At 47.5% G+C, this 27,295-nt stretch overlaps 1 protein-coding gene and 1 long non-coding RNA gene across 9 annotated transcripts in view; one reads left to right on the top strand and one right to left on the bottom strand.

Moving 5' to 3' along the window:
- Myom1 (myomesin 1) overlaps positions 1-24,560 on the top strand; it is a 116,496-nt gene extending 91,936 nt beyond the window's left edge. For all 4 annotated transcript variants that reach the window (XM_004853188.4, XM_021265197.2, XM_004853187.4 and 1 more), the window contains 13 exons: positions 2,120-2,256; positions 4,304-4,448; positions 5,527-5,586; positions 5,885-5,952; positions 9,699-9,812; positions 10,420-10,507; positions 11,574-11,612; positions 11,705-11,810; positions 15,274-15,437; positions 19,477-19,513; positions 19,733-19,755; positions 21,822-21,877; positions 23,954-24,560. In XM_004853188.4, the coding sequence (XP_004853245.1) occupies positions 2,120-2,256; positions 4,304-4,448; positions 5,527-5,586; positions 5,885-5,952; positions 9,699-9,812; positions 10,420-10,507; positions 11,574-11,612; positions 11,705-11,810; positions 15,274-15,437; positions 19,477-19,513; positions 19,733-19,755; positions 21,822-21,877; positions 23,954-24,259 (1,343 nt within the window). In that variant the 3' untranslated portion in view covers positions 24,260-24,560. The remainder of the gene's footprint in view (positions 1-2,119; positions 2,257-4,303; positions 4,449-5,526; positions 5,587-5,884; positions 5,953-9,698; positions 9,813-10,419; positions 10,508-11,573; positions 11,613-11,704; positions 11,811-15,273; positions 15,438-19,476; positions 19,514-19,732; positions 19,756-21,821; positions 21,878-23,953) is intronic.
- Positions 18,081-25,911, bottom strand: LOC106010045 (uncharacterized). 5 transcript variants are annotated; one of them, XR_015444564.1, is made up of 6 exons: positions 25,774-25,911; positions 23,968-25,321; positions 23,335-23,811; positions 21,627-21,714; positions 21,289-21,455; positions 18,081-21,177 (listed from the first exon to the last, which is right to left on the bottom strand). It is a non-coding gene; the product is annotated as an uncharacterized LOC106010045 (long non-coding RNA). The 5 variants fall into 5 exon arrangements; XR_002397749.2 differs by having other exon boundaries at positions 21,627-23,811; XR_002397748.2 differs by having other exon boundaries at positions 21,391-21,455; positions 21,627-23,811.
- Positions 25,912-27,295: the final 1,384 nt, after the last annotated feature.

Raw genomic sequence — 27,295 nt, 5'->3', positions numbered from 1 at the left:
GCCCAGGGCCTGCCTTTACCTGCAGTGCCCAGACACCTGCGAAGCCCCTCGTGTCCAGCAGAGAGGAGAACTGGACACGTGGCTATTCTTTTCTGGGACAAAGTTTTCTCCCCAGTACATCAGGGGAGGCGGCGCCCTGAAGCTCCTGAGCACCGATGACCATTCACAGGACCCTGCCATGCACCGTCCCGCTCCTCCTGAGCCCAGCGAGGTGCAAGGTCCCTGCTGGCAGAGAGGCTCACGGGTCTGGGGCAGAGTCAGCTCGAGGTCAGGGCGCAGGGCCAAGGCCCATCTTCCCTCACCGCGGTGCCTCCCAAGGTAGACAAGGCCCGGCTTCCTGCAGTTCCGAACCAGAACAGATCCCTGACAGAAGGTGGATGGGGAAGGAGTAATGCAAGCAGCCGATGCCTTGAAAACCGCAAAGGGTTTAGGGGAAATGCAAAGAAATAGTAATGTGCATAGTTACACATTTGGCGAGCTTGTATTTTAAAATATAGACATGCTAACTTTTTGAAATAAGTTTGAGAAGAGTTTAGAGGAAGTAAAGAGTGATGATTTCCCCTAAAGGCGGTGAGAGATGAAGGACTACTATCCTTGAGAAACAGCTGTGCTTTCCGAAAAACCTGCCTGGGGTGCGTCTGACGTGAACCCATGGTTGACAGAGCCTCCCTGACAACACCTTCAGTTACAAGAAATTTAAAACCTGTTTTGGGGGGGGTTGGTACGGGGGATCGAACTCAGGACCTTCCACTTGTGAGGCAGGCAGCAGAACCACGGAGCTAAATCCCCAGCCCTAATACCTGGTTTTGAGAGAAGGCAGCCAGTTCTTTAAATTTCATCAAGATCCCAATGGGCAAGCAATCTGGGTGTAAGTCAGAAATACCATATGGTTCCTTTCCATTCTAGGTGAAGGAAGCCACACTGCATTTTAAGTTAGCTCCTTGGTAGTGATTCACTGATCAGCCTCTGGAGAATTCTGGTGGCCTGGGAACTAAATGAACTGCTGCATCATTGGGACAGACAGGATTGAAATGACGGGCAGTGTGGACAGGTGTCCTTGACATCCCTGGGGACATGTGTACAGTCCTTGACACCCATGGAGGATGAGTTCTGGGGTCCCCATGGGCACCAAAGTCCAAGATGCTCAATTCCCTGAAATAATACTGCACAATATTTGCATATAACCTACCCACATTCTCCCATGTACTTAGACCATTTCTACAGTATTTGTAATGCCTAATATAATAGGCAAGTTGTACTGAATTATTGAATTTAGTTGTTCTACTGAGTAGAATCTGCTCTATTATTTAGAGAATAATGACAAGGTAAAAATCTATACATGTTCAGTACAAATGCAATTTAAAAATTTTTTTGATGCCTGGATTCGAACTCAGGATCTGACACTTGCCATGCAGGCACTGTGCCACTGAGCTACATCCACAGACCTTAAAAAATATTTTTGATCCACAGTTGGTTGAATGTGCGGATGCAAAGCCTACAGATATGGAGAGTTGACTGTGTAATCAAAATTAATTCCTTTTTCAGATTTATTTTTTAAATTAAAAAAAAGCAAAGTGAGTTAAATTGTTTAAAAAGAATGTAGCTGCTTTCTAAGTGTTCTGAAGTAATTTAGATACTGAACCTTAGGGTGTGAGCGCTGAATAACTTCTTGGCTAACCAGGGCAAGTCAAGGGAGGTCCAGCAACAAAAAGCAGAGGTCCTCAGTTTCCAGACAGCAGACCCGGGCTTGCATTGGCCCCCCGGAGCTGGCTCTGGACTCTGTTCCTCGTTCCCCGTACTGTCCTTGAATAACCTAACCAGAGCAGACAGTCAGGGCGCTACTAGAAGTGCCCCTAGAGGCCCGCTCATCCTCCTCACGGTCACAGTCCAGACAGCAAGTTCCAGGGTGCCCAAGCCCACTGCCCAGGATGAGCATCTGCGTCTTCCATCCCTCGCTCTGCCGCTTTCCCTACAGCGCTTGCCCCGCTTCCGGGCTCTGCAGGAAGCAAGGGGGCATCGCCATTGCTGTGGACCATCAGTTCCCCCATTAGAAAGCCCGGCCCAGTATCCTAGTTTGCCAGCATAATTACTCACTGTGTTTACTTTCATTCTTTCATAGCTGTCCCAGCTAAGTCAGAGTTGGCAGTGGAAATTTTGGAGAAAGGTCAGGTCCGGTTTTGGATGCAGGCTGAGAAGCTGTCTGGTAATGCCAAAGTCAACTACATATTTAATGATAAGGAAATTTTTGAAGGACCGGTAGGTTTTACACATTTTACATTTTTAAATGTATTGTTGTAGAGCACACTATGGGAATATGGATAAATTGTTATGAAAACTGTTGGCCAGTGGGGTGGGGCAGTTTGAATCTTTATCACATTTTTTTTTTTTAAAAGTGAAGAGAATCCACAGATTGACTCTATCATTTCATCCAAACCGGACACTTGTGAGAATGAAAGGGGAGGCTGTTAATAATTTTTCCAGTCCAACGGCCATCCACCAGGCTCAGACAAACTAGGAAGTGTGATCACCACGTGAAATCTGAGCTGCCTGCCCACTGCCCTCCCACCCACCGCGGTGAACGCTGCACATCGGCACGCTCATTTCAAACTCCAGACCTCGCTCTGTCTGTTTTCAATGAGTTTTTAAAAGATGCAAGTTATCCGCATCAGAGACCTCAGCCAGCCTGTGGGGAAAATAACCTCTTTCTCTAGTGGCTCAGAAAATGAGCCAAAAATGAAGTACAGCCTTATTGCAAAGCTCTAGACTTGGGATAAATCTCATATTCTTACAGCATTTGGGGTACCTGACTGGCTATGTTTTGTGGATTTCTTCTGTTTTCCGTGAGTCGTCTTGTGTAACACTCTGTCTTTTGCTGTTCATGAACACAGCTTCTGTGGCTAGAGCTGCAGCATCTGGGCTTCCCTGCCCTCCCTGGGGTGTCAGGAAGCCGCGATCAGGCAGTGCCCAGGGCACTGAGGAGCAGGGTCGGGGACCCTGGCCCCCCTGCACTGCTGGCTAAGAGTGAGAAACAGAAAGGGGGAGGTGAGGCTGGAGGATGCTATTAGCAGCCCGTCTCTGTTCACTGAGGTGTGCTTTTAGAAGACTTGCGGATCCTCAGTGAGGGGAACTTGGTAACATCTCCTTGTGTGCAGCACGGTCCTTCCCCAGGCACACAGTGATGTGCGGGACCGGAACCAGTCACTTTCGGGTCCACAGCGGCAGCGTCCACCCCACGTCCCCCAGCCCTTCTCATCAACTGCTGCATTCACCACCTGGCCAGGGGAAGGGAAGGAAAAGCGTGGTTGGCACTGCTTTCTCCCTGCATAGCCAGAGCACACATTCAAGCTTGTGTGTGTAGCTGCACCCCTCCTTCCTATGCATGCACACACGTGTGCACACACATGCATACTGTCACACACATACACCATGGTGTCTCAGGTCGGTCCCCGAGAAGGAGACCGTGCAGAGCAGCTCGTCCATGACCTTGGGGCCACACTCTCAGAGGGAAAGGGGCTGAAGGAGCCCGGCCTGGGCTCAGCTGCTCCCTGCAGGGTCTTGGAGCATGAGGGGCACAGGGTCGCGCCAGACCTGAGCCTGCCTCCTGTCCTGCATTTTATAGCAAAACTTCGTCAACTCAGATGGATGTAGGTTTGTACCCATCTACACAGGGACTAAGATTCACCCCTGCACTCAGAGAGAGTTGTCTAAACAGCGCAGCCTACCAGGGCTGTTTGGGCTCATTAAGAGCAGAGGGGTTTCAAGGGTAGAAGCGTTTTTATTCACGCGTTACCAGCAGGTGTTTGTGAATGGCCCACCACATGCCGCACATGCGCTGGCTGCGGCGATGTGGCAGCGAGTGATTCTCCCGGGGGCCCCCTAGTTTCCTCCTAACTAAAGATAATGTCATCTGGAAAGGAAAGCAGAATCTGAAACAAATTTTTTTTTGGTACTGAGGATCGAACTTGGGGACCTTGTGCTTGCAAAGCAGGTGGCAGAACCACTGAGCTAAATCCCCAGCCCTGAAACAAATTTTAATAACATTTTATAACATGGGGTAACAAAACTTTATTTAGACTTAAGAAATTATATCATGAACTATTCAGTAATCAATCTGATCCAGGTCAGATATCCATATAATATATTCCTTCTTTGGGGGGTACAAGAGGCTGAAGAATTTGTCAAAAATGTAATTATTATTAAAATTATTATTCTTTGGAGTTTATTTTATTTCACCAGGCTCATTGTCGTCAGGGTAAAATGTCTACCTCACTGCTTTCTCTGTCTGTGTCTTTTCACATTGAAGAAATACAAGATGCACATCGATCGCAACACTGGCATAATCGAGATGTTCATGGAGAAGCTGCAGGACGAGGATGAGGGGACGTACACTTTCCAGATTCAAGATGGAAAAGCGACAGGCCACTCCACGCTGGTGCTCATCGGAGATGGTGAGCACTCTGAGCAGCTGGCCCAGGAGAGGACGCTGCTGCCTTCCGGGACATGGAGAGGTCCTGGGAGAGGTGGCAGGAACTGTGTCCTGACTGAATCCTCGTGGTCAAAATATAGTTTTCTTTCTTTTAAATGCATGCTGGCTTTGCTTTATTTTTTCCAGTTAATATTTTATTTTTATTGGTCCATGTTTACAGAACATACTGATTGCATTCCTGTGGGGAGTTGGTGCATGAACAGAATACATCTAAGTCTTTTTCTCATCCCCTTCCTCTACCTTCCCTCCCCCTTTCCTTTATCTCTAGGTCCCCCCCCTTCCCTTTTGAAAAAAGTCTATCTCCCTGTTTCTTGTTATCTATCTTTTATTTTGGTCTTTCCTTATTTCTGCTTGGGTTTCTCATATAAAAGAAACCATGCAATATTCAAGTTTGTGTATCTGATTTATTTCACTTGACATTACAGTCTCAAGTTTATCCTTCTTTATCAAAGTACAATTTTCAAGTTATACTTTACATAGCATCTCATTTTATAAAACTCAATATTAATTTAAAAGAACATGAAATGTATCCCCGGCTCCCAAGCAAAGCTGCACCTAATCACATATATAAAAAAGCACTTACTCCTAAAATCTTCCACCAAGACAGAACATATGTCAGAAACAAAGCACAATACTGTGTGCACACTCTGAATTACTTAACTTGAAAAGAAAAGGTATGCAGAAGTACTGCATGTCATGTTTGTGAATCACACGTTGTAGGTAGATTGCAGTAGTCAGCTGCTCAAATCACTGTGGAAGCCACCAGGATTTAAGTGTGACATTGAACGAGGCAACACAAAGGCTGCCGGATCTGCGTTGGCAACACCCTATACCATTTCACCATTTCCTGGCTTTATGACCTTGGAAAACTTATTTAGCCTTTCAAAGCTTGTTTCTTCATCTATAAAATTAAAAACAAGCAGGGTTGTCACAAAGCAGGAATATTATAACGATGAATACGCATCACTTAGCACAATAGCTGGCATGTGCATTTACACTGTTCAACTCAATTTTATACTTCCTTGTTTTTCAATTTCTAGTTTATAAAAAGCTCCAGAAAGAAGCTGAATTCCAGCGGCAAGAATGGATCAGGAAACAAGGTAAACTTAGGCAGTGAGTAAAAAGAAATACTTCAATACTTTTTTGTATAAAGCATTCCAAAATTATTTCCATAACAAGTTAAAATGCGTGGTATCAATTATGTTAAAAATTCCATGATAAATAAAAATAATTTAAAATATTTATTATCAAATATGTAGACCTTAAAAATTTTTTTAACTAAATCTGTAATTTTTTTCAATTTGACTTCAAATGTAGATCACCTTAGGATTTAAAAATAAGCCTAGATTTTGTATTTGTGATTAATAAAGTGATGCTTATGTCATTAACATTTTATAGGCCCGCATTTTGCTGAGTATTTGAGCTGGGAAGTGACTGGTGAATGTAATGTACTGTTGAAATGCAAGGTAAGAGGTGGATAAATTTTTTATATCTGATGCAAGGGAAATAAAGATAAAATAGAATGAGGGGAAGAGGAAGATCAATTTTTTCATCTCCCACATTTGAGCCAAAATGATTTGACCCATCCTTGCTGTTGAATGTTACAGTAACCATTGGTTTATTAAAAAAAAAAAAAACAACACTTAAGCTCAAATAACATAAAAATATGGAATGGTAAAGTGATTGTTCTTATTCATTACTCATGACCCAGTTAATAAAGACATGGTCTCTTTTTAAATTATAGGTTGAATATTCCTTATCCAAAATGCTTTGGAGCAGAAATATTTTGATTTTTGGATTTTTTTTTTCTTTTGAAATATTTGCATATATATAATAAGGTGTGTTGGGGATATGATCCAAATCTAAATATGAAATTCATTTATGTTTCATATACACATGGCCTGAAGGTAATTTTATGAAATATTTTTATTATCATGTAACAAAGTTTCATGGTGTGGAATTTCCCACTTGTGATGTCAAGATGGCACTCAGAAAATTTCAGATTGAGAGCATTTTGGAATTGAGAATTTGGGGTTAGAGCTGCCCACCCCAGGTTAATATCAGAAGGCCCATGTTGTTTTGGGTTTGGGGCCAAATCTGCGTCTCAGTGGCAGATCTGTTCAGACTCACCGGCCTCCGTGTTTGGGCGAGAGCTTCTTGTCTAAAACAACGCAACAACAATAAGAAAGTTTTTGAGAGCCAAGCACAGTGGCACACACCTGCATTTCCCGCTGTGTGGGAGGCAGAGGCTAGAGGCTCACTCGACCCTAGGACTGAGAGGCCCACTCAGGCGATATAGTCAGAGCCTGTCTTAAAGCAAGTTTTTGTTTTCATTTTTTTAAAAAGTTGTGGAGAAGAAACTGTTGCCTGCAGTTGCAATGTGAGGTCTTGATGGCTGGCAGTAACCCCAAAGCAGAATCATGGGTCTGGCATTTGGCATGCAGTTATCATCCTAAGAGCCAGAACCCGAGTGCCCCAGTTTCTAGTAAGTCTGACAAATTTGAAGGAACATGTTTGCCAGAAACATATAAGAAAAATTAGTTCTAGGTTTCAGCTTCTCCAAAAATGGCAAAGCTTCTTGAAAACCCTTCTCCCAGGTGGCAGCTAAAGCCCTCAGCCTTTCCATCCGCTGGCTGCCCACCACCTTGCTGCCTGCTCACTGTCTCATGGGCACGGCCTCTCCCTACTTTCCTCTTCTCCTATGTCTTGCTGTCTGTGGGAGTTCTGCTGTTCTAATGGCTTCCTCAGGAGAATCAGCCCCTCCCCAGTCCTGAATAACCAGGGGGAGCCCACACATAGTGTCTTAGCCACTTTCCTCATCATTGAGACACAATACCTGACACCCACAAGTTAAAGGAGAAAAGGTTTGTTTCACCTCACACTTTGTAGAGGTTTCAGTCCATAGTTGGCTGGCTCCAAGGCAGGGCAGCATGTAGAGGGGGATCACAAGGAGAAACAGTCCATGGCATGGTAGCAGGAAGCAGAGAGTGATCAAGGGAGGAGGGAGACAGATGTAGGCCATGTCCCCAGTAACCCACCTCCTACAGCCAAGCTTCACCTCCCAATTTCACATTTGGTGGGTGAATCCACTGATGAGTATCACACACCCATGGTCCAACCACCTCCCCAAAACCCCTTCTAGGTACACATAAAACTTTGGAGGGACTTCTAAATATAAACCACAGCACACAGGTTATGGATATTTGTAGGTATGGATTTGTGCTGCTTGTCCAAGGCCTAGAATGGCCTTCTTTCAGCTTCTCTGGCAAAATCCTTTCTCTCTGAAAGGCCTCCCATCCTCAGTCTGGACAGAAGAACCCTTCCTCTGTCCTCCCATACCTCTCTGTTACATTATTATGGCAATTTACATAAATTTACCATCACTATTGCACCTGAGTTCATGGCACATGTGCAGTAAACATTCATTCTCAGGGGGCTATCAAGGGCCGCAGCTGGCACTGTCTACTCTGAAGGATTGAGGAAGAGCCCAAGCCACCTGCTGCCCTACAGGAGTCCATGTGACAGCTGCTCCCTCCGCCACCCTCAGATGACTGCTCTACACAGGGCAGGTGTGGGAGTCATAGGGTTTTAAGATGTCTCATGGTCCCAAAGAGCCAGCACTCTTGTGACAACTCTATCCGTGGGCTTCCGAGATTCCTACAAAGGACGAGTTCCAGTCACAAGAAGCAGGCTGCTTCATGAGGCCCTGACCATTTCTTGTCCCTCCCAGTCTACCGCCAGAGGGAGTTTGTTTGTTGTTTGTTTGTTTTTTGACACAGGGTCTCACTATGTAGTCCAGACTGGCCTTGATCTCACCATGTAGCTTCAGGCTGGCCACAAACTTTCAGCAATCCTCCTGCTTCAGCCTTCCAAATGCTGGGATTATAGTCATGTGCCACCATGCCCACCTCAGGGGCATTTTGCTGGAAGCAACATCACCCAGAAACCCAGTTACTTCCTCCAATTCTAGAACCAGCTTCTGGGGTCATGAGGAACGTTTGTGGGTGCTGGTTTCACTGTGTCACCAGTGTTGCTTCTAACAACAGTCATTTATTAGTAGAAACCTTTTCACATTGTACAATTTAAATGTTCTTGTTCGTAATGAGTCTAGACATTTTCCTCACCTGTTTGTTTTGTAATTGTTTTCCTTCTTTTGCTGAGTAATGTACATTTTACCAGTCATTCAGTGGGGTCTTTAGGGTTTTTTTCTCAGTTTGTATGAAGTCTGTAGTCTTTTATACAAATTTAATTATGTAAGAAATACATGGATATATTCTGCTTAGTAAAAAATAAAATCAAACACTATAGATAAAGTTCTCGATTCCTTTAGCCGTGTGAGGTGGTTTAGTGTATTGGAATTAATGCTAGGACAGGATGTGTGGATGAGAAGCTAAATGAGCCTCTTCAAAATGATTAAGCAATTTACTTGTTCAGCCATCTTTCCCCATACCTATATTTGCCATGCTTCACTTATCTTTTTTTAATGTTTAGATATAGATTGGGTTTATTCATTCTGTCTTTAATAAAGTCACTAGTTGTTGTGCATAGACTATTTTAATCTGATGGGATATGCCTTATTTTGGTTTTGAGATTTTTATTTTCATTTCAGTGTACATATCACTATGTATATATCTATTCTTTTTTTTGAGATTGGGATCTTACTATGTTTTTGCCAACTGATTTTGAACTTCTAGGCTCAAGTGATCTTTTTGCCTCAGCCTCCTGAGTGCTGGGACTATAGATGTGTGCCATTACCTACCTGGTGACTCCAAAGTCAATTTTTACTGCTGGAAATAGAGAGGCTCTTGATTTTCATTTGTGCATTGGTACCCACTTTATTCTACACCTTCTTCTCAATTAAAATAGTTTTCAACTGATTCCCTTAGAAAGCTATGTCTTCTGACTCCGAGTTCAGTACTTTTTCTTCTATCCTTTGCTACATTAAAAACTACTTAATTCTCTGGGCCTGATGGTGCATGCCTTTAATCCCAAGCACCCTGGAAGGCTGAGGCAGGAGGATAGCCAGTTTGAGCCAAGCCTGAACAACTTGAGACCTTGTCTCAAAATTTTAAAACGTTTTTTAAGAAAAAGGCTTAAATAGATGTAGCTCAGTGCAAAGGCCCTGGGTTCAATCCTCAACCTGGGGGGGGAACCCTACTTATTTTCATGAGTAATGTTTCTTTAATTTAAAAAAGAATGGTTCTTTTTCTAGGTGGCAAATATTAAGAAGGAGACTAACATCGTGTGGTACAAAGATGAGAGGGAGATATCCGTGGACGAAAAGCATGACTTCAAGGACGGCATATGCACCCTGCTTATAACAGAGGTAGCTGATTGGAAATGTGGAATGCAATGTGTGAGGTCCACACCCTACGTTCTCCCCCAAAACCAAAGCCAGATTCCACATTCATTCCATGCCCCAGAGGTTTACAGTAGCTTACTTCTAACTGCTACAGGAACAAAAGCTCCTCTCACTTTGTGATATGCACGGATCTCTCAGGTATCTAACCAATACCGAGTGGACTCCACGTGCTTGTTTTCTGAACTACTTTTCTCATCCGCGGGCAGCTAAGTGGGTCCTTCCTTGTGCTTCAGTCTCATGATAGCTTTTTCTCTACCAGTAGAGAGATAGTCAGCTACAATATTCATTCAAGTATACACTTTCATCTCCTTTTAGAGCACAGCTTTCAAATATATGTGATCAGTTACTTTTTAACAAATGAATGCCTCGACTCAATCTTAGCCTGAGAGGGTAAGCACTCATCACCAGCCGGGAAAGTGACTGTGGATGGGGGAAAGTGAACTGTCTGCCGCGGCTGGATGCTTGCCTGGGGGGCTTCCCTGGCAGCTCCTAGGTCAAGGACCTTAAACCATGCCCACGCCACACCTGGAGCTACGCTGAGCTGTGAAACGGTGTATCTGTTATCCTCTAGTTTTCCAAGAAAGATGCTGGGTTTTACGAAGTCATCCTGAAAGATGACCGTGGGAAAGATAAAAGCAGACTGAAACTTGTGGATGAAGGTCAGTGCCCGAGTGCTGTGTGATTGAGAATTAGGACTGAGGCTGGGTTGACGATTGAAGACATGCTGGATTTTCACCTTTAATTGAAATTCCAACAGAGTGAACTATTATTTTTTTCCAAAGTATTTCATTGTTGGTCTTCCTAGAAGTGGAAAGTATAGTTTTGATCCTCAGAGAATTTGTAATTTACAAATTACTGAGGGGTCTGTTTTCAATTTAAGTCATCATTTTTGTTTCAACTCTATAAAAGTGTTCCAGGATCAAAAAAACTTCAGTGAAGAGCATGTTGAAAAACAGCTGGTGGTTAAAGGGTAACCAGAAAGATTTATATATGGTATTTGAAGCCTTACAGTTATTCACAAAGCAAGAAACGAATTTCCATTTTTCAGAGACTACTGAGGACAATATATCGTGATAACGAAAACATACTTGTGACCCCAAAACTCTCAATTTTGTTTATGAACGAGATGTGTTAAGAATATTGCTAAAAAATGGTGGGAAAGTGTCTTTGATTTCACCTTCCTATTCTTGGTGATCCCACAGCTAAATGTTTACTGGGAAAAGTCACTGTTAGGCCGAGGAGGGCCAGGCAGCATAGATGGCTTATTCATCACAGATTGATGACACAGATAAAAAAAAATGTCCTGGGCTGGGGATTTAGCTCAGCGGTTTCACCACCTGCTGCGCAAGCGCAAGGACCAGAGTTCGATCCCCAGTACCAAAAAAAAAAAAAAAAAAAAAGTCCTGTAGCAGAACTCAGGCTTCCTGGGACTTAAGAACGAGAACCCCAAAGCCAAAAACCTTCCTGGAATCCTCACTGTGGCTCTTTCTGTAGAATGTAAATATGGTATTAGTCACAGAGAATCGGGAGGAAAAAGTATCCAAATAGGCAGAGATCTTTTACAGATAAAAATTGAGTTATTCCCTCCAAAAATACTAATTAGCAATCGGCCAAAAAATCGTTCCCTTCATCAGACAGGGAATTTTTAAGAGCGAACAGTTTGAGATTTGGCCGGATGCTCAGTATGCCTCTGCTAATGCCTTGGCTTTGAACCTTTATCCTCAGCCTTCCAAGAACTGATGACTGAGGTGTGCAGGAAGATCGGTAAGCTGACATTTTCTCACACAGCTTCCTTGTTCCCCTGCCAGGATGCTTGGACATGTAGGTGCCTAAGATACTCTGTCTTCCCCTTTCAGCTTTGTCAGCCTCAGATCTGAAAATCCAGAGCACCGCCGAGGGCATCCGGCTATACTCTTTCGTCACTTACTACCTGGACGATTTGAAAGTCAACTGGTCCCACAAGTAAGGAAATGGAGACTCACTTGCCAAGTAGAAATTCTTTGTCCACTGGGGACAGTAAAGGGAGACAAAACACAAAAAGAAAGGAAAAACCCCAAAAAACCTGTTCCTTTCCGGCAAGGATTCTTCTCAATTCTCCATCTGGCTTGAGGATCACAGGCGGAAGACCCCAGGGCACCCGCTTAGGTCGCCCCTGAGCTCTCAGGTGCATACTGGGCCACAAGCGTCTTCACAGTGGAGACTCTGCCTCCACACACCTGTGCTGGGGCCGCCTCTGTTTTGCCAGCATCCCGAGCCCCATTCTCTACCCCCAGCTCGCACACTCTGTGGTCCAAAACAAGACTGTAGCAGGCTGTGCAAAGGCCCCTCGTTTCCTGCTAGATGAATGAACGGCCCCAGCCAGAGGGGTGCCCAGGCCGCCCCATTGTTCCAGCACCTGGCGTAGCTGGGCATTCGCGTGCTTCTTGTCCACACTCAGCAGGCTCTAGAGGTCTCGAGATGATTGCAGGGACAGGAGTCTGCCCTGGGCTGAGCCTGGAAGTCGGCCCTAGTCCCGGGCTGCCTGGGTGGAGGGGTAGAGGAACTGCACTCCAGTTCACCTCTGGGATTTCAGGAGCCAAGATGGTTCCTAAACCAAACCAGTCCCGCCCTTCCCCACCTGGCACCTTCCCTCACCTCTGGGCTTCCTTGAGATGCCCTGAGCCGAGAGCACCAGAGGCCTGGTAGAGCTCATGTTTGGGGTGCAGCCACCTTCAGTCTGGTCCCCCTAAGTGGGCTGACAGCCCCAGTGGAGTGGGGCTCAGGAGTGGCCCTGTGTCAGCTCAGAGGCGATGGCTGCTGCGTCTTTGGAGGGCATTGCCAGAGTGCTGGGCATTGCTCCAAGCCTTTCCGCTCTCTGGTTAGCGGATCTTCACAGCCCCGGGCAGGCACTGCAGTGACCATGGCCACCACGGTCACACAGCTAGGAGGCCAGTCGAGGGCTGCGCCAGGCAGCCTCGCTCCAGCACCCGCTCCTCACAGCACTCCCTCTGCACATACAAGTCCCCTGGAAGTCTAGACCACCTGGGAGGGTGAAGTTTGCCCACAGGTGCCAAGTTACAGTCGGCAGGAACAAGAAGTTTGAGGTGCTGCTTGCACAGTGGGCAGCTGGAGGTAATGATGATCTATGGTGCACTGCAGAAAGTGACAAGGGCAGCCATCGGAAGGTTCCCCAGAAAGAAGTGATGAGTGTTTCAGAAGATAGATATGCTTAACCTGATTTAAATGTTACAAAATATCCATGTGCATCAAAATACCACATTACCCCGCTAATACATACACTTTTATGTTTTATGTATCTGTTCAAGATAAATTTAATAAAAAGTCTCAGCCAGAGGTGTCACTCAGTGGTAGGGAGCTTGCCTAGCATGCATGAGGCCCTGGGTTCAATCCCCAGCACCACTAGCAAAAACAAAGTTCTTCGAAGAGCCGTGAGCCTGCACTGGGTCCAACAAAGCAGTCATTTGGGTTTTCTTTAAAACAGCTTTAACTCATGTGGAAAAGTTTATTATTAATCATTTCCTGAACTCTATAAATCCAGTGTAGAACACAAATCTTGTTTCATTTCTTCTTTTTCTTCAGAATACATTTCAGGAAAGTAATTATTTATAAGTTAAAATAAATCAAATTCTAGGAAATTCCTCTGTGACGTCTAGGACATTCTAATCTATCAGTCTGAAGAATGAAAGAAGTAAAATTAGTTGAACCATCAGTCAAAAAGCTTTATGTCTTCTCTAACAGGATTATTTGTTCAAAACAAATGAGAGCACTGAAAATGTGTTTCGAGGAAGTTGCTGGTAGACTAGCAAAGTATAAACTTCTTCCATTAATTGGTCTTGTCAGTTATGTGACCTTCTTGTGTATTTGTGTGCCTATGAAAGAGACAGGAACCAAGGATTGTCTTCGCTATCTTTTATAGGTATGGTATAACAAGAAAAAACTTAAAATGGGTTTTAGTGTCGACTTCACTCCCGTCTTCCATTGTGATCTTAGGCAAGTCATTTAATTTTACAAACCTCAGGTTTTTTATATATAAAACAGGAGCAGTAAAACCCATTCTGTCTGCAGTGCTTAACATATGGAAGGTAATTATGCATGTTAGCCAGAGATTAAAGAACGCATGTGCATTACACAAAACAGAGAGAGTGTTTAACTCTCTAAGACACGTCTATGGCTTGGGCTAAAATACGTGGGGTACAGATGACTTCCTTATCATTTTATCTACATTAATTTTTTCATCTATTTTAGATATGTAAATAAATATTATTCGAAGAATATAGTGGTATAAGAAAAACATTATTTATTTGAAAGCTAAAATTTTGTTGGTGGAAAACTTTGCTTTTCTCTGCTTTAAAGTTCATGTTTACCGCAACTATAAACAGAGTACACACTTGTTTTAGAAAATATATTTATGATCTATTACAAAGTCAAAGAGAATCCATGATATGATACCCACCATAGTTTATGAGCTATAATGCAGGTATTTCCGGTACTTCTTTCCAATCTTTTCTCTATGCGTGATTGTCACTAAGATAAAGTAGTTTTATATACTGCCTATTTTCTTATTTCCTCACATTTTCACAGATGCTTCATGAAGTTTCTTTTCACAGCCTGAGAGTATATCTACTTACCTTTCTCATCTCATCTGTCTCTAATGGCAGCAGTTCGAGACAGCGGCTCACAATGCCCAGGGCTGTTCTTTCTTTTATTCCCTCACAAAGCAGGCAGAGCCTGGGTCTGTTTGTGACCTGCAGAATACCGAGAAACTCACACCTTGGGACAGCATGGGCCTCAATAGTGTTGGCAGCCACTCTGCCCTTCGCTTCTCTCTTGGCTCCACGGCCCACTACATATTACCTATGTTTTAAATAACTTTGGGGACCGGGGATTTAGCTCCGTGGTTTCGCCGCCTGCCTTGCAAGCACAAGGACCCAAGTTCGATCCCTGGTACCAAAAATAAATAAATAAATAAATAAATAGCTTTGGAACAGTGTGTGTCAACAGACATCAGGCACCAATGACCCTCTGTGAGTGTGCTTCAGACCAGGTTATAAAGTCCGGCTTATAGCCCTAGATCAACTGCATGAAATGTGCAGCAAAGGAGTATGTAGTTTGGCCATTTAGCTTTAAAGATGCCTTTACTCCTACAAGAACACAAGCAAACACAGAGATAATTCACGTCCTTGAGACATGTTGGTGTCATTTGCCCTGGGCTGCTGTGAGAGTTCATGAACATTCAGATTCTCAGCACCAAGGTCTTCCAGTCCAGAGTTGTGCCTCTGAGGCTGTGGTTTCTCTCAAGCAGAATAATAGCAGATGTGGATCTCAGGCCTATAACAGTTTACAGTAAGGCCTTCAATGAGAGGCAGAGGACTGATCAGCTCTGTGTGACAGCAGACGGTAATGGCGTTTTCTTTGCTTTTAACAGTGGGACAGGTATTAAGTACACAGACAGAGTTAAGAGCGGGGTCACAGGTGAGCAGATCTGGCTACAAATCAATGAGCCCACCCCGAATGACAAAGGGAAGTACATAATGGAGCTCTTCGACGGCAAAACTGGGCACCAGCGGATGGTGGACCTTTCTGGACAAGGTAAACGAGTCTCCTGCGGATTCAAACTTGCTATGGTGAAGTGGATCTTTTTAGTTTGTTTTTTTTTTTTTTTAGGAGGCATAAAGTGGTTTATGAGATAGAAACTTAAAAGTACACATTCAAAGAAATAGATTGCAGGCCCCTGAGAGAGAGAGGTGCGCTGCAGTTTGGAGCTGGGAATATGTATGTTTTTGGTGGTGGAAATCTGTGGGATTTGTGAATCCATAGAAAGTTCCACCTTGGCCTTGGTTTACAGGAGAAAGGATGGCTCACTCACAGAACGGTAACGGCCCTTTTACAGGCGAAAGGCGTGAGGGTCACCATTCTGGGGGGAGGAGATGGGTGCTCTAAGATGTTTTGCCTAAAAATATTTTTTGAGCTCTCTCACTTTGTTCCTTTTGCATAAGGTCAGGTTTCTGCCCTTTACTTTTTCAACTATATTAATTTATGGCCTTAAAGGATTTTGGATGTGATGGCTCCAGAAGAAAAGTATAAAGAAACCTAGGGAATAGTGAGGTGAACAACCTCAGGTAGCTTTGACAGTGTCCTGGAGTTGCAGTCCTCTTTAAAAGGGTGTGATTTTTAGCTATGACTCCCTTTTCTCCTCTGTACCCATCTTTATTGTTGTCTATCTTACCTCGTCCCCCTTCCCCTGCCCCAAGACTTTGATCCCTTATTCTTAAGAGGTGCAGAAGGGCTGAAGATCCATCTTATAACTGCTTCAGGCTGAGGCAAGGTATTGATGCATCCATAAAAGCCTCACCCTGACTGATCCAAAGGAGGCAAAGGAAGATGGGGTGTTTTGTTTTGTTTGGTACCAGGGATCGAACTCTGGTCCTTGCACTTGCGCAGCAGGTGGCAAAACCACTGAGCTAAATCCCCAGCCCAAGATGGGTTTTATCTTATGGCTTGATGAACCATCAACTTTTGATAGTCTGGAAAAGAGGACAAGAATATTAGCAAGTCACTGACACTTCAGTGTCATTTTATAACCATATTAAGCCAGCAGAGGCCAAAAATTAAAAGCAGAATATTGATGAATAGTAGCTCAAAACACTGTAGAAGTTGGACAACATGAGGCAGCATTTGGCATAAGCCTTTTATCTTTCATGTTAACCTGTGTTTGTCCAGCAGTGTTAACCTAAGTACTACATGGAGTTTAAGAGCATGTAGATTCTTCCTTGTTTTGTCAAAGAAATCTAATGTTCTCATTTTAATTATAACAATGGCAAGGAAATACACTAAATAAAGATTTCTGTGTTTTTGTGGCCATTGGACCATTAAATGTTTTACTACAGGACTCAGAACTCAGATTTGACCCCTGTTTTGTAGCCCTGAAGATGTATTGTAGTGACAGGGTCCAGATAAAATAAACATAGAAGGTCTGAAGAAGATAACAGAAAGTCAGTTTATATGACCAAGGCAGTGACACTTAGTGGCTACAATATTTGTGCTGCCGTTCTTATTCTATAGGCATCCCTATCCAGGAAGCCAAATCTTCATGTGAGGGGTACTAAAAAGTAGATTAAAATAACATGACAGCAAAATGGAGCACTGAGCGAGGTGGGAGGACCCGTTCCTGAAGGGCCAGAGGTCTGGGGATCACAGCCCTGATGGCTGTCACAGGTGCCGTTGGAGACTGCCAGCTGTGGCTGGTGTCCTTTTGTGTAGCTTGCCTAGCTTTTGTTGTATATTACCATCACTTTCGTTATTTTTTTTGGTTGTACTTTCCTGCTGGGTGTTTAAGACCAAGTCAAAGGAAGACCTGTGTTCATCAAAATGTACATATACGCACCTGTGTGTGTGTGTGTGTGTGCGCGCGCGCGCATGTATCAAAATCAGTTGAGACCCTTCAGGGATTATTTTTAGGGTCACATGAGGAGCCTCTTAGCTCGGCTAGTTTTTCCTAGAGAAATGGGTCTTTTAAAAAGAAGAAAAACTGAAAAGAGGCCCTCATGTTGGTGATGTCACAGAACAAAGTGTCAGCCGATTAAGCTCAAGAGCCCACTTGGCTTCCTCAGTGATTCATGGATGGGGCAGCATCCGGGTACCGAGCAGGAAAACTCTCCCTGGGGGTGGCAGAGGGGTGGCCAGTGCGGGCAGGACCAAGGAAGCGAAGCAGTGCAGGAGCAGACTGATGCTCCCCAGATTCCCTCCGTCCCTCTCCTTGCAGGGCACAGCAGAGGGACTTCCTGGACACGGCAGCTCAGGCTGGTGGCCCCGAAGTCCGGCTGCTGGCGGTCTCACTTCCTGGGGACCGGGCCTTGTTTTATGTTTGAGTTGATGACACGGCACCTAGCAGAGCGAATCCATCCTGCTCTGATCCGGTCATGTGGGCCTGGGGAGAAGCTCAGGCTAAAACCATAGCTCCTGTGAATTTTACTGACAGTCATTTTGGAAAAGCGATCTTCGTGTGCTGCAGTGGCAGAAGTGAGCATCCACAGGGTGGACAGGCAGTGAGAAGCAAGGAGGAAACAGTTGTAGAGACAGGGCACCACGCACAAGAAGATGCTTATGGAGAAGGGCAGGTTACAAACAACCACGCTGTAAGGACAGACAGTGAGAAGCCAGTACTCTGGTCCCTGAAACCTGAGCTCGTTCATGGAGCCCAGAAGCAGTTGTGCTAGAAGGTCTGGGGTGGGTATGAAGGAGAACCATTGAGCACTGAGGTCCCAGAGAATGAGAGCTGTGCCTCTCCTGGGGCAGAGCGGGAGGAGCAAGGAGGCCCAGAGGAGGGGACCGGGAAGCAGAGACAGGCCTGAGAGAACAGAAGGAAGTGGAGAGCCTGGGTCCTTCGTGGTTCTGGATGTCTTAGGCATCTGCTAAGAGAGCAGGGGTTCTGAAGAGAATCCGGAAGAGGTAGTAATAACGAGAGACGCATGCCACGTCTTCCAGAGAGCAAGGATCAAAGGCAAGGCGCAGTTACTAAAGCAAATTTTAAAAGTTAAAAGATGCGCAATTATAGCTTAAAAAGCTTAAAGACACTGTGCCATTTCTCCCCTTTCTTCTACTCTTTCCTAAAGAAATAAAATAGTCCAGAAGGAAGTCGCTGGGTTTTTCCCCCTTTCTTCATGCAGTGAAATACAATCTAACGGTGTGCTACTCTTAGTGAGGAGGCTCAGGATTCTGAGGGCAGCATCCCGGGCCTGCACTGCAGCGCTGTGGGGCCCTCACCCCACGCAGCTCTGGTGCTGCGGAGCCTCCCTGGAGCGGGCGGGTGAGTTTCAAACCTCTTTCAATATTCTGTTGCCACCAAAACTCACTGATGCCTTATCACAAACCTCCCTCCCAAGGCCGGGCGTTGTCTCACCAGCATTTCGACTGCCCCCAAAAGCAGGCTGGGCCAGCGACAGCCCTCCTTCCCCAGGGTGGGGGGGGACCGGGGCAAGCCTGGACCCTCTGCCTGGGGCAGCCGACTTGTCTTCTGCCTTCTCGTGATGAAAACACAGAACATTGACGTGAAGCCTGACTTCAGGAAGAGTTTCCCACCTGTGTGTGGGAATGGGTATCACCTACGTGTTCTCTGGACTCCAGACACCCTTGAGCACAGAGGAGCTGAAAGATGTAATGAGAAGACTCTGCAATCAAAAGGTATACTCTGCAGGCACAAGAAGAATTAAACTGTTTCGAACACTGTGGACTCTAGTCCTTGTCTCCCCGTCCTTCAAGAGACAGCGAACACGACACAGAGGCCCTTAGCTGTCCAGCTAGGGCCCTGTGACGTCATGCGTGCTTCATAGAAGGAAGCTTGTTTGGTGTTTAGGATGTTTAATAGACAGCCAACTTTTTATGAAACAGATTTATTCACATTTTCCTTGGGTGGTGCTAATCCCTGACTTTCTACTTAAAGGGTTGAGCTGAAAACTTTCCAAAGCACCTATCTTACGTTTTCTACCTAGAAAGGCAGAGTGCATTAGAGTGAGTGTGTTACTGAGTCAGTAGTTAGCCACCTTGCGTGGGAGTTTTATTCAGAGCCTGTGCCTGGTCATGCATGGGATTCGGGGTGAGCAGATTCTAACTTTGCTTTTTTCTCTTAAAGCGTACGAAGAGGCCTATGCTGAATTCCAGAGGTTAAAGTAAGTCCCCCATCCTGGCAAATGCTTCTGTGTGCAGTAATCTCCCTGGGTCCCCGGGACCGAGTGTAGAAAGAGCCCTTTGTCCAGTGGCGCTTGCTGCTGCCGTAGCAATAGCTGAGGTCCCCACAGCAGAGAGATGCGGCCCGGGTCAGCTGCTTCCAAGTAGCACTCAACACAGTCTTCTTTGTTTCTATGTTTGTTTGTCTCTCTCAACCACAGACAAGCTGCCATTGCCGAGAAAAGTAAGTAGCCCGCTTCCCGTGGACCAGAAATACACTTCACTGTGCTGTCATAGCTGCAGACAGGAGAGGAGAAGGGTGTCTTGGCTTTTCCTTCCTTTTTTAGAACCGGAGGGGTCCCACATATGTTTTCATTTTAGTCTTGCGGGTAAGAATGCCTATGGAAAGAAGTCCCGGGCTATTCTGGGAGAGTGTCACCCAGCTCCCGGCCAGCCTGAGAAATCTCCTGCTTGCAAATCCACTACGTTAGACACAATGTAGCAAGGGGAAAAATCACACCGTTAAAGAAAAGAAACATTGTAAGTTTGGCACGGGGTAAATCACTGCAGCCTCCCCAGGGAGTACTGGGCCGTTTCCTGAGTACCTAGATCGACCAGCGTCTGAATGGGCCCTTTATGCTGCGCTGGGTCGCAGTTTGCTTCCCTCCGAGAGATTTTTAGAGAACCCCAACAGCCCTGCCCGGAGGGTTTCAGGAACCTCCGGCTAAGCCAGTGCATTGATTTGGTTTCTTTCTAAGTGCGGGGTGGAATTGAAATGCTGCCATACGCTCTACAGTGGATGCCAAGCTGGACTTGAAGGGGGCAAGGGAAGGAGTGAGCGGGGTGTTGCCACCCCACTTCCCAGGTCTGGCTCACTGGGGACTCTGAGCCTACCCCAGCTCTGCTGCCCTCTCCTCCCCATGCAGGCTCAGGCCCTGTTCAGGAGGCGCTCGCGCTCTAGTGGTCAGGGCAGAGGCCTTCTGGAGCTGGGGTGGAGCGGGTCAGCGAGGATCTGGGACAGCCTGAGAGGCCCCCACCCACCAGCAGGGTCCTGCCTGTCTTGCTGGGAGCCTGGCCCTCTGGGTCATGCACCCACACAGCTGGGTGAGGCCGGGGTCCTCTGGCTCTGAGATTTTACACCTACATTCACTCTGAACAGTCCTCTGCACCGTCACCTACCCCGCTCCAGGGGAACCCACAGAAGCTGTGGTGCAAGTTTGCAAACTCAGAGTCCACAGATACCGTGCAACCCTCCTCCCATTCTACACCCAGGGGACTGTGGCACCCAGCAAGGTGACAGGCTGAATGTCACATGGCAGGTCACGTGGGGAGCTGGTGGTATAATGGCATTGACAGAAGGAAGGAGTCTGGTGCCACCCCAAGTTTCAGCCTGACTCCACAGAGCAGGCAATTGTAGAAATGATGATCGAGAGTCACAGATTAATTGAAGTTGGCCCAAAAGTTATGAGGCTGGAAGCCACTGTGTCAGTGCCAGAGAGGAGGCCTTAGCATTTATGACAGAAAGGCGGCTTCCCCAAGGGCTTGGGCACATGGATTGGCCAAGGGCAGCATCTTGGATTTCACACCCATCCTGGTCCTGGTCCCCTTTTGGCTGGCCTTGACACTCAGCTGTGGATAGTGGCTTGTACACAGCTGCCAGGAACCCCTAGGAGACAGAAAAGAACACTCATAGGAAGGCCTTGAAAGAAGATGTGCTTGCATGGGCCCTTCCCTCACAACCCATGCCCCTCCTGGGGACCCCAGGGAGAGCCCACACCAGGCTCCAAGCTGTCGGTGAAGATTCCGTCTGTTTCCCAGCTCAGCCCCACTCAGCTTCAGCGGGGGGAGGGGGGCGGCTGAAAGTTGCAGAGCAGCTCACCACGTGATAGTGCCCTGCTGAGCTGGTCTTTTGAGGGCAGCTGGCCACACCTGCTCACATGCAACCTGTGGATAAAGAAGGGTTAAAGTCCACAGCTGCTGGCTCAATTCTTATTTTGCATTTCTAAAAAAATTTTACCCTTCCCATTTACCAAAGCTCTGTTTCCACTTTTTTCTTCAATTTCTCTCTTTTTAAATTCCTCCCCACCTCCCTCTGTCCATCTCTTGCTATCTTACCATGGGAAAAAGGTCTTCCTGCTTCCTGTTACTAGCATTCATTTTGCACTTCCATTGTACCTGGGGTACTGCACACAGTGTGAAGTAGCTGTCAGGAGAATGAGAGCTAAACTGGGGGTTTGTGCCCCCGGGATCGGATGAGGGGTTGAGGGCTACCGTCGTGCGGGGACTAACCGGAAGTGCCTGTGCTTACAGATCGCGCCCGGGTGCTGGGCGGGCTCCCTGATGTGGTCACCATTCAGGAGGGCAAGGTGAGTGTGAGGAAGGCCCCAGCCTCAACTGTGTCCCCTCTGTTAACATGATGCATGCCAACATCTCTGTCTTAGCTCGTGGCTGCTTCCACTTGCCCAGAATAGCCGTGCACAGGGGTAAAAACGAAGCCCACTTTCCAACCCTCGTAATGCTCCGTAGGCCAAGTGTCAGGATCAAGTTACTCTCCTGGTGTCAGGTATGGATGGGCCACTTGGTATCTCCCCAGTCACCCTCCAAAAGTCTCGAGGAACTGAAAACATCTCACCAGAGCTCTGAGAAAACGGAAGAAACAGCCTCTCGGGCCTATGCAGCAGGGTGTGCATAGACCGTGCCATTCAGTGTCGCCTTCCCGAGAGCCCCACCGATCCCTGTGGGCTCTGCTTGTGTGGGAATCTCAACCCTCTCTGTCTGCTTTCTGGACTGGCATTGCCTGGCTCCCTGATAATCTCTCCGAGAGCCAGCCACACAGTTTCTAACCCGTATTCACTTTCTCCGTTCTTAAGTCTCGGTAGAACAAGTTTAGCACAGCAGTCCTGGGGCAGGGAGAGCTATGAGGGGGCAAAAGCTTTTTCCCTCCAGCACTGGGAGCCAGGCCAGGCTTGGACATTCCCTGGGAGGAAGTGTGGCCGTCGCAGAGCTGGTTTCCTTCTCGGCTCCTTCCGTTTTCCTCACCTGACTCTGGGTCATAGTGAGGATGAGGAGAGAGAGCATGTGAGGCTTCTTGAACTCTGAAACTCAAACCTAAAGTGTGGCAGAGAGGTTCTCAGGATGCTTAAGGTGTTTAGGAGGTTTTTGTTTGATTTAGTTAAGTTTTAACTCCCAAGTAATCAAAATTCCCCAAATCATATGCCCAGTCTGCTGGGATATGTTTAATGGTCATGATTTGCCTCATGGTTTTCTTTCTGAAATGGATTCATAGAATAATTCAGTAAGAAATGCTAATTGATGATTGAGTGAAAGCAGAGTTCTGAATCCACCCGATGTCAGGCCTGCAAGTGATGCACCCAGCAACTCTGGAGAACCAGGGAAAGATACTTAAAAGCATGCCCCTTTCTTTCTCTGTTGCAAGCCCTAGTTCGTTCCTTCTTATTTCTGGGTTTTAGAAACAAATTCAAGAATAGAACTTAAAATGTGAAGTAAGCTCAATGTGATTTCCAGCCAGGGAGGGGAAGGACCTCAGTGAAATGTCATGACAGCTGCCAGAAATGCTGAAACAGAAAATGGCACACAGCGACAAAACTCCTAAAGACAGATGGCAGCCACGATGTGGGAAAACTGAATCACTTGTACATTGTTGGTGGAAATGTAAACCAAAATTATACCGCCCCTTAGGAAAGCAGTTTGGCAATTTCTGGGAAAAGAATCATGCATTTACCATATAACCCAGTACTTACACCCTGGGTATGCTTCCCAGAGAGCTTAAAACTCATGGTCATGTAAAAACCTGCACACAAACCTTCACGTAGCTGTATTCACAGCAGCTGGGCCAGAAACCATGAATGCACACAACCCTGAGGGGCATGGATGGACCCTGGCACCCTCCTCAGCAGTAAAAACGAGTGAGCTGTCACCATCGCAGTGAGCTGGGTGGACCTGCAGAGGATTATGCTAGGTGAAAAGCCCATCCCAAAAGTTCACCTACTGTAGAGTTCATTTATATAACATTTTCTATTGGGTACCCTGGCCTTGAGCCCTGATCTCCTGCTTAGGGGCTACAGCCCAAGGTGAAAGAAAGACAGAAACAATGAGACTTAAACAGAAAGCAGGGGTCTGGGATCATCTGAGCTGATCTGGGCAGCAGAGACACCAGGCACCCAAGACCTCCAGTATCAACTGATTACAAGCGTGGGAAGAACTAGGGCAGGGTGTATGTGAGACAGCTGGTGGCATCAGTTGTCACAGGCAAGGCTCGTAAAAGGAGGGCGGTGCATTCCTGCAGAAGGAACAAAGGGTGACCAGGGCTGAGTTGTGAGTAACCAGTAACCATCAGGTCCCCGGGAGAGGCCGCTCCCTCCCCTCAGCCTGCCGCGGCTGGTGTCTGATGTGGCCCCTTCTCCCACACGCGTATCCTGCAGGCCCTCAATCTCACCTGCTCTGTGTGGGGCGACCCAGTGCCCGAGGTCTCCTGGCTGAAGAACGAGCGGCCGCTGGCCTCTGACGACCACTGCAACCTGCGCTTCGAGGCTGGGAAGACAGCCTACTTCACCATCTCGGGTGTGAGCACAGCCGACTCCGGCAAGTACGGGCTGGTGGTGAAGAACAAGTACGGCTCGGAGACCAGCGACTTCACCGTCAGCGTGTTCATCCCCGAGGAGGAGGCCCGGACAGCTGCAGCCGCACCTCAGAAGGGCGCCCCAAAAGGGGCCCCGAAGTCCAAGTGAGCGGAGGCCAGTGAGGGGGGCAAGAGGAGCTGAGATGACCATGCTGCGTGTGTGTGTGAGCGGTGTGAGTTAAGGATCGGGAAGGACAGCTGGGTGTGGTGGTGCAGGCCTGTGATCCCAGCACTTGGGAGGCTGAGGCAGGAGGATCGTGGGGAGTTCAAGACCAGCCTGGGCTAGTGAGAGCTTGTCTCATTTTTTTTTAATGGTAAGGAGTCTTCTGACTTCTCTTCCCCATGGAGAGCTGGGCTGGAAGAGAAAGTTGTTACATCTTTTATTCATATAAAAAAGCACCAACTAGTAACACTTTGTTCTTTACCTGCAAATTATGTGCTGAGAAAATACCACTGCGTCACCAATATTAGGAAATGGTCTCGAGGAGAGAGCCGGTGTTGTGTCGAGGGACAGGTGTGATGTCGGAGATCAGAGGGCTGTGTTGCGGGTCGGTTTCTGTGAGTTCTCCCGGATTGTGATCCTGCCCCAGCGGCCCACCCAATGACACTGAGACTGAAGGCCTGCGTGTGTGCGTGTGTGGTGTGTCAGGACGCGTGTGCAGGGTGCGTCTGTTGACACCCAGCCCAGCGCCTCCTCACTTTGAATAAACCGTGTCGCCTCCCCTCCCCGTGCCTCTGTCTCTGGCCACGGCTCAGCTGGTGGCCTTGTCACCCCATTTTCCGGTTCTCACTGTGCTGGCAGTGGGACTGGAATGGACCTGGGGGAGCCGGCCAAGGCTGTCACCAAGCCGGTCACCCACCCGGCCACCAAACTGACTCAGGCTGAGGCTCCCCAGGCCACTGCCACAGCGAGGTGCTGCTGAGGACGGCGACCTGGCCAGGACTTTTGCTGTGCTGGCACTGCCCTGATCTCGGGCCCCAGACCAGGCATGTTCCCCCGGAGGTGAAGGCTGGCGAGGCGCCCCCTCTCCCGCCTGAGTGCTTCTCGGTGTGTTCCGTGGTGCCCTGACTGAGTTCCGAGACTGGGGGATTGGCCGAGGAAGGAGCCGGCTTCCTGTGCTCCAGAGGCTGGGATGCCCCGGTCAGGGGCCTGGCTCCTCGCTTTGCTGTCCTGGGCGGAAGAGGAAGGGTGAGAAGAAGTCGCAGGGGACCCGTCCCCAAGGGAACCAAGCCACTCCTGCCGGCCCCCGCTGAGGGGTCCCCTCCTGAGGGCGCAGCCTCATGAGCACCCTGGTTACTCCCTAAGGGCCAGCAGCCTTGGAGGTTAAATTTACAACACTCGTGCTGGGCGTGGTGGCGCAGGCCTGTAATCCCAGCGCTCAGGAGCCTGAGGCAGGAGGATCCCTGAGAGTTTGAGGCCAGCCTGGGCTACATAGTGAGATCCTGTCTCAGAATAATACAAACATACATACATGAATGTTTACAACACATGAACTGGGGGACACATTTCAACACAGAGCAGGGGCCAGAGCAGGAGATGCCCTAGCATGGGAGCCGGAGGAGGCTCTGAGCTCCTTCTCCCTTCCAAAGTTCAGGGCTGGAAGTCGCTGTCCTTGGACTTACCCAGCTGAGAGTCCAGGGCTGCCCCCAGCAGGAGCGAGATATGGCCCCACCCTTGGTCACAGCAGTCGGGGTTCGGATGGGGCCCGAGTGAGTGCATCGGAAGCTTGCCCTGCAGTGGGGCTGGAGCAGTGCGGGGCCTCGGAAGGAGGGAGGGTGTCCCCCGGGTCTCCTGTGAGCCCCACGACAGGGAGCCGCCCCAGTCCTGATCCCTGGAGTCCTGTTGGCTTGGTGAGCTCCCTCCCACCACACTCCTGCCATCTGCCAAGCCCTGGCCGGAAACCACACCAATGAGTTTGCAGGATCTAGGACTTCGGCCTCCAGGATCCTGAGCTCAGCACCTCTTTCCTTTACAAAGTTACTTCAAGTGTTTTATTAGAGTAACATAAAAGTAGACTACTCCCAGGTGGACGTGGTGGCACCCACCTATAATTTCAGCCCTCAGGAGGCTGAGGGAGGAGGATCATCACCTCAGCTACATAGTGAGTTCCAGGCCGGCCTGAACTACAAAGCAGATTCTGTCTCCAAAACAAAACAAAACAAAATCACCTAACACAGCAGGTGACTGAGCTTCCCAGGGATTGGCTGGACCCCAGGAAGGTGGGTGGCCAGGAGCAGTCTGAAGTTGTCCCTGCCTCAGCAGTCGAAAGAACCCCGAGAGGCTGCTGCCAGGGAGCTGAGCAGCGAGGGTCCACGGTGCAGGCTTGCCAGGGCGCAAGGCCCCGACTTCTCAGACCCCCACCTGTACCCCACATGCGCCAGCCACAGAGCCCCAGTGTCAGGAGGAGGGGTGTGCGACTCCACCCCAGGATCCAGACGGAAAGCAAAGAACGAACTGCAGCGTTCTGGGCTCGGAAACCATGAGACTCGGGAGGTCACAGTGCGCAGTCACTAAGGTCCCTGTGGTCGACTCAGGGGCCTGAGAGAAATGATGGTCTGGTTCACAGCTAAGGGCGGAGACTGGGTCTCCAGGGCCACAGCCCTGAGTTATTCCAGCCTTTCTAACTGCCGAGCAAATCGTCTGTGTCCTGATTTGGCCGTTCAGGTACACGCTGCGGTTTCTAAATGAGAACACAGAGCAGGAACTCAGAGCCCACCACGGGATGATGCTCCGTCCAGCCTATTCCCAAGGGTGGCTCGCCCCTAAATGTGAGCTGCCGTACTCAGAGGAGCGTACGGGCTCACTGAAAAGACTGTCCAGAGTTTCATCTCCAGAATGAATAGGCAGCAGTGGCAAGGTGTAACATTTTCCTATTGCTTCAAGTTCAGCTTCATGGTTTTATTATTTTCTATTCCAAAATAGATCCATTGAAAAAATAACTTTAGAGCTTCCTTTTCTATCACTAAATTCCGTTTAATGTGTTAAACTTTATCAACTAATATATTCTCTCTCAATTTTACTTACTCCTATCGATTGACTTTAAAACTTCCTAAGAACTTAAGTTCAACGTTGGGGTTCTCTTAAACGCGCTCGGCTTGCATACAAACATAAACTGACAGAAGATCACAGTCAAGCACTGAGAGC

The sequence above is a fragment of the Heterocephalus glaber genome, unplaced genomic scaffold, assembly GCF_053883595.1.
Source record: "Heterocephalus glaber isolate CG9 unplaced genomic scaffold, H.glaber_assembly_v1.0 deba00000331, whole genome shotgun sequence".
Lineage (NCBI taxonomy): Eukaryota > Metazoa > Chordata > Mammalia > Rodentia > Bathyergidae > Heterocephalus > Heterocephalus glaber.
Note: the sequence above shows the minus strand (reverse complement) of the source record. Positions and strands in the feature narration are given on the sequence as shown.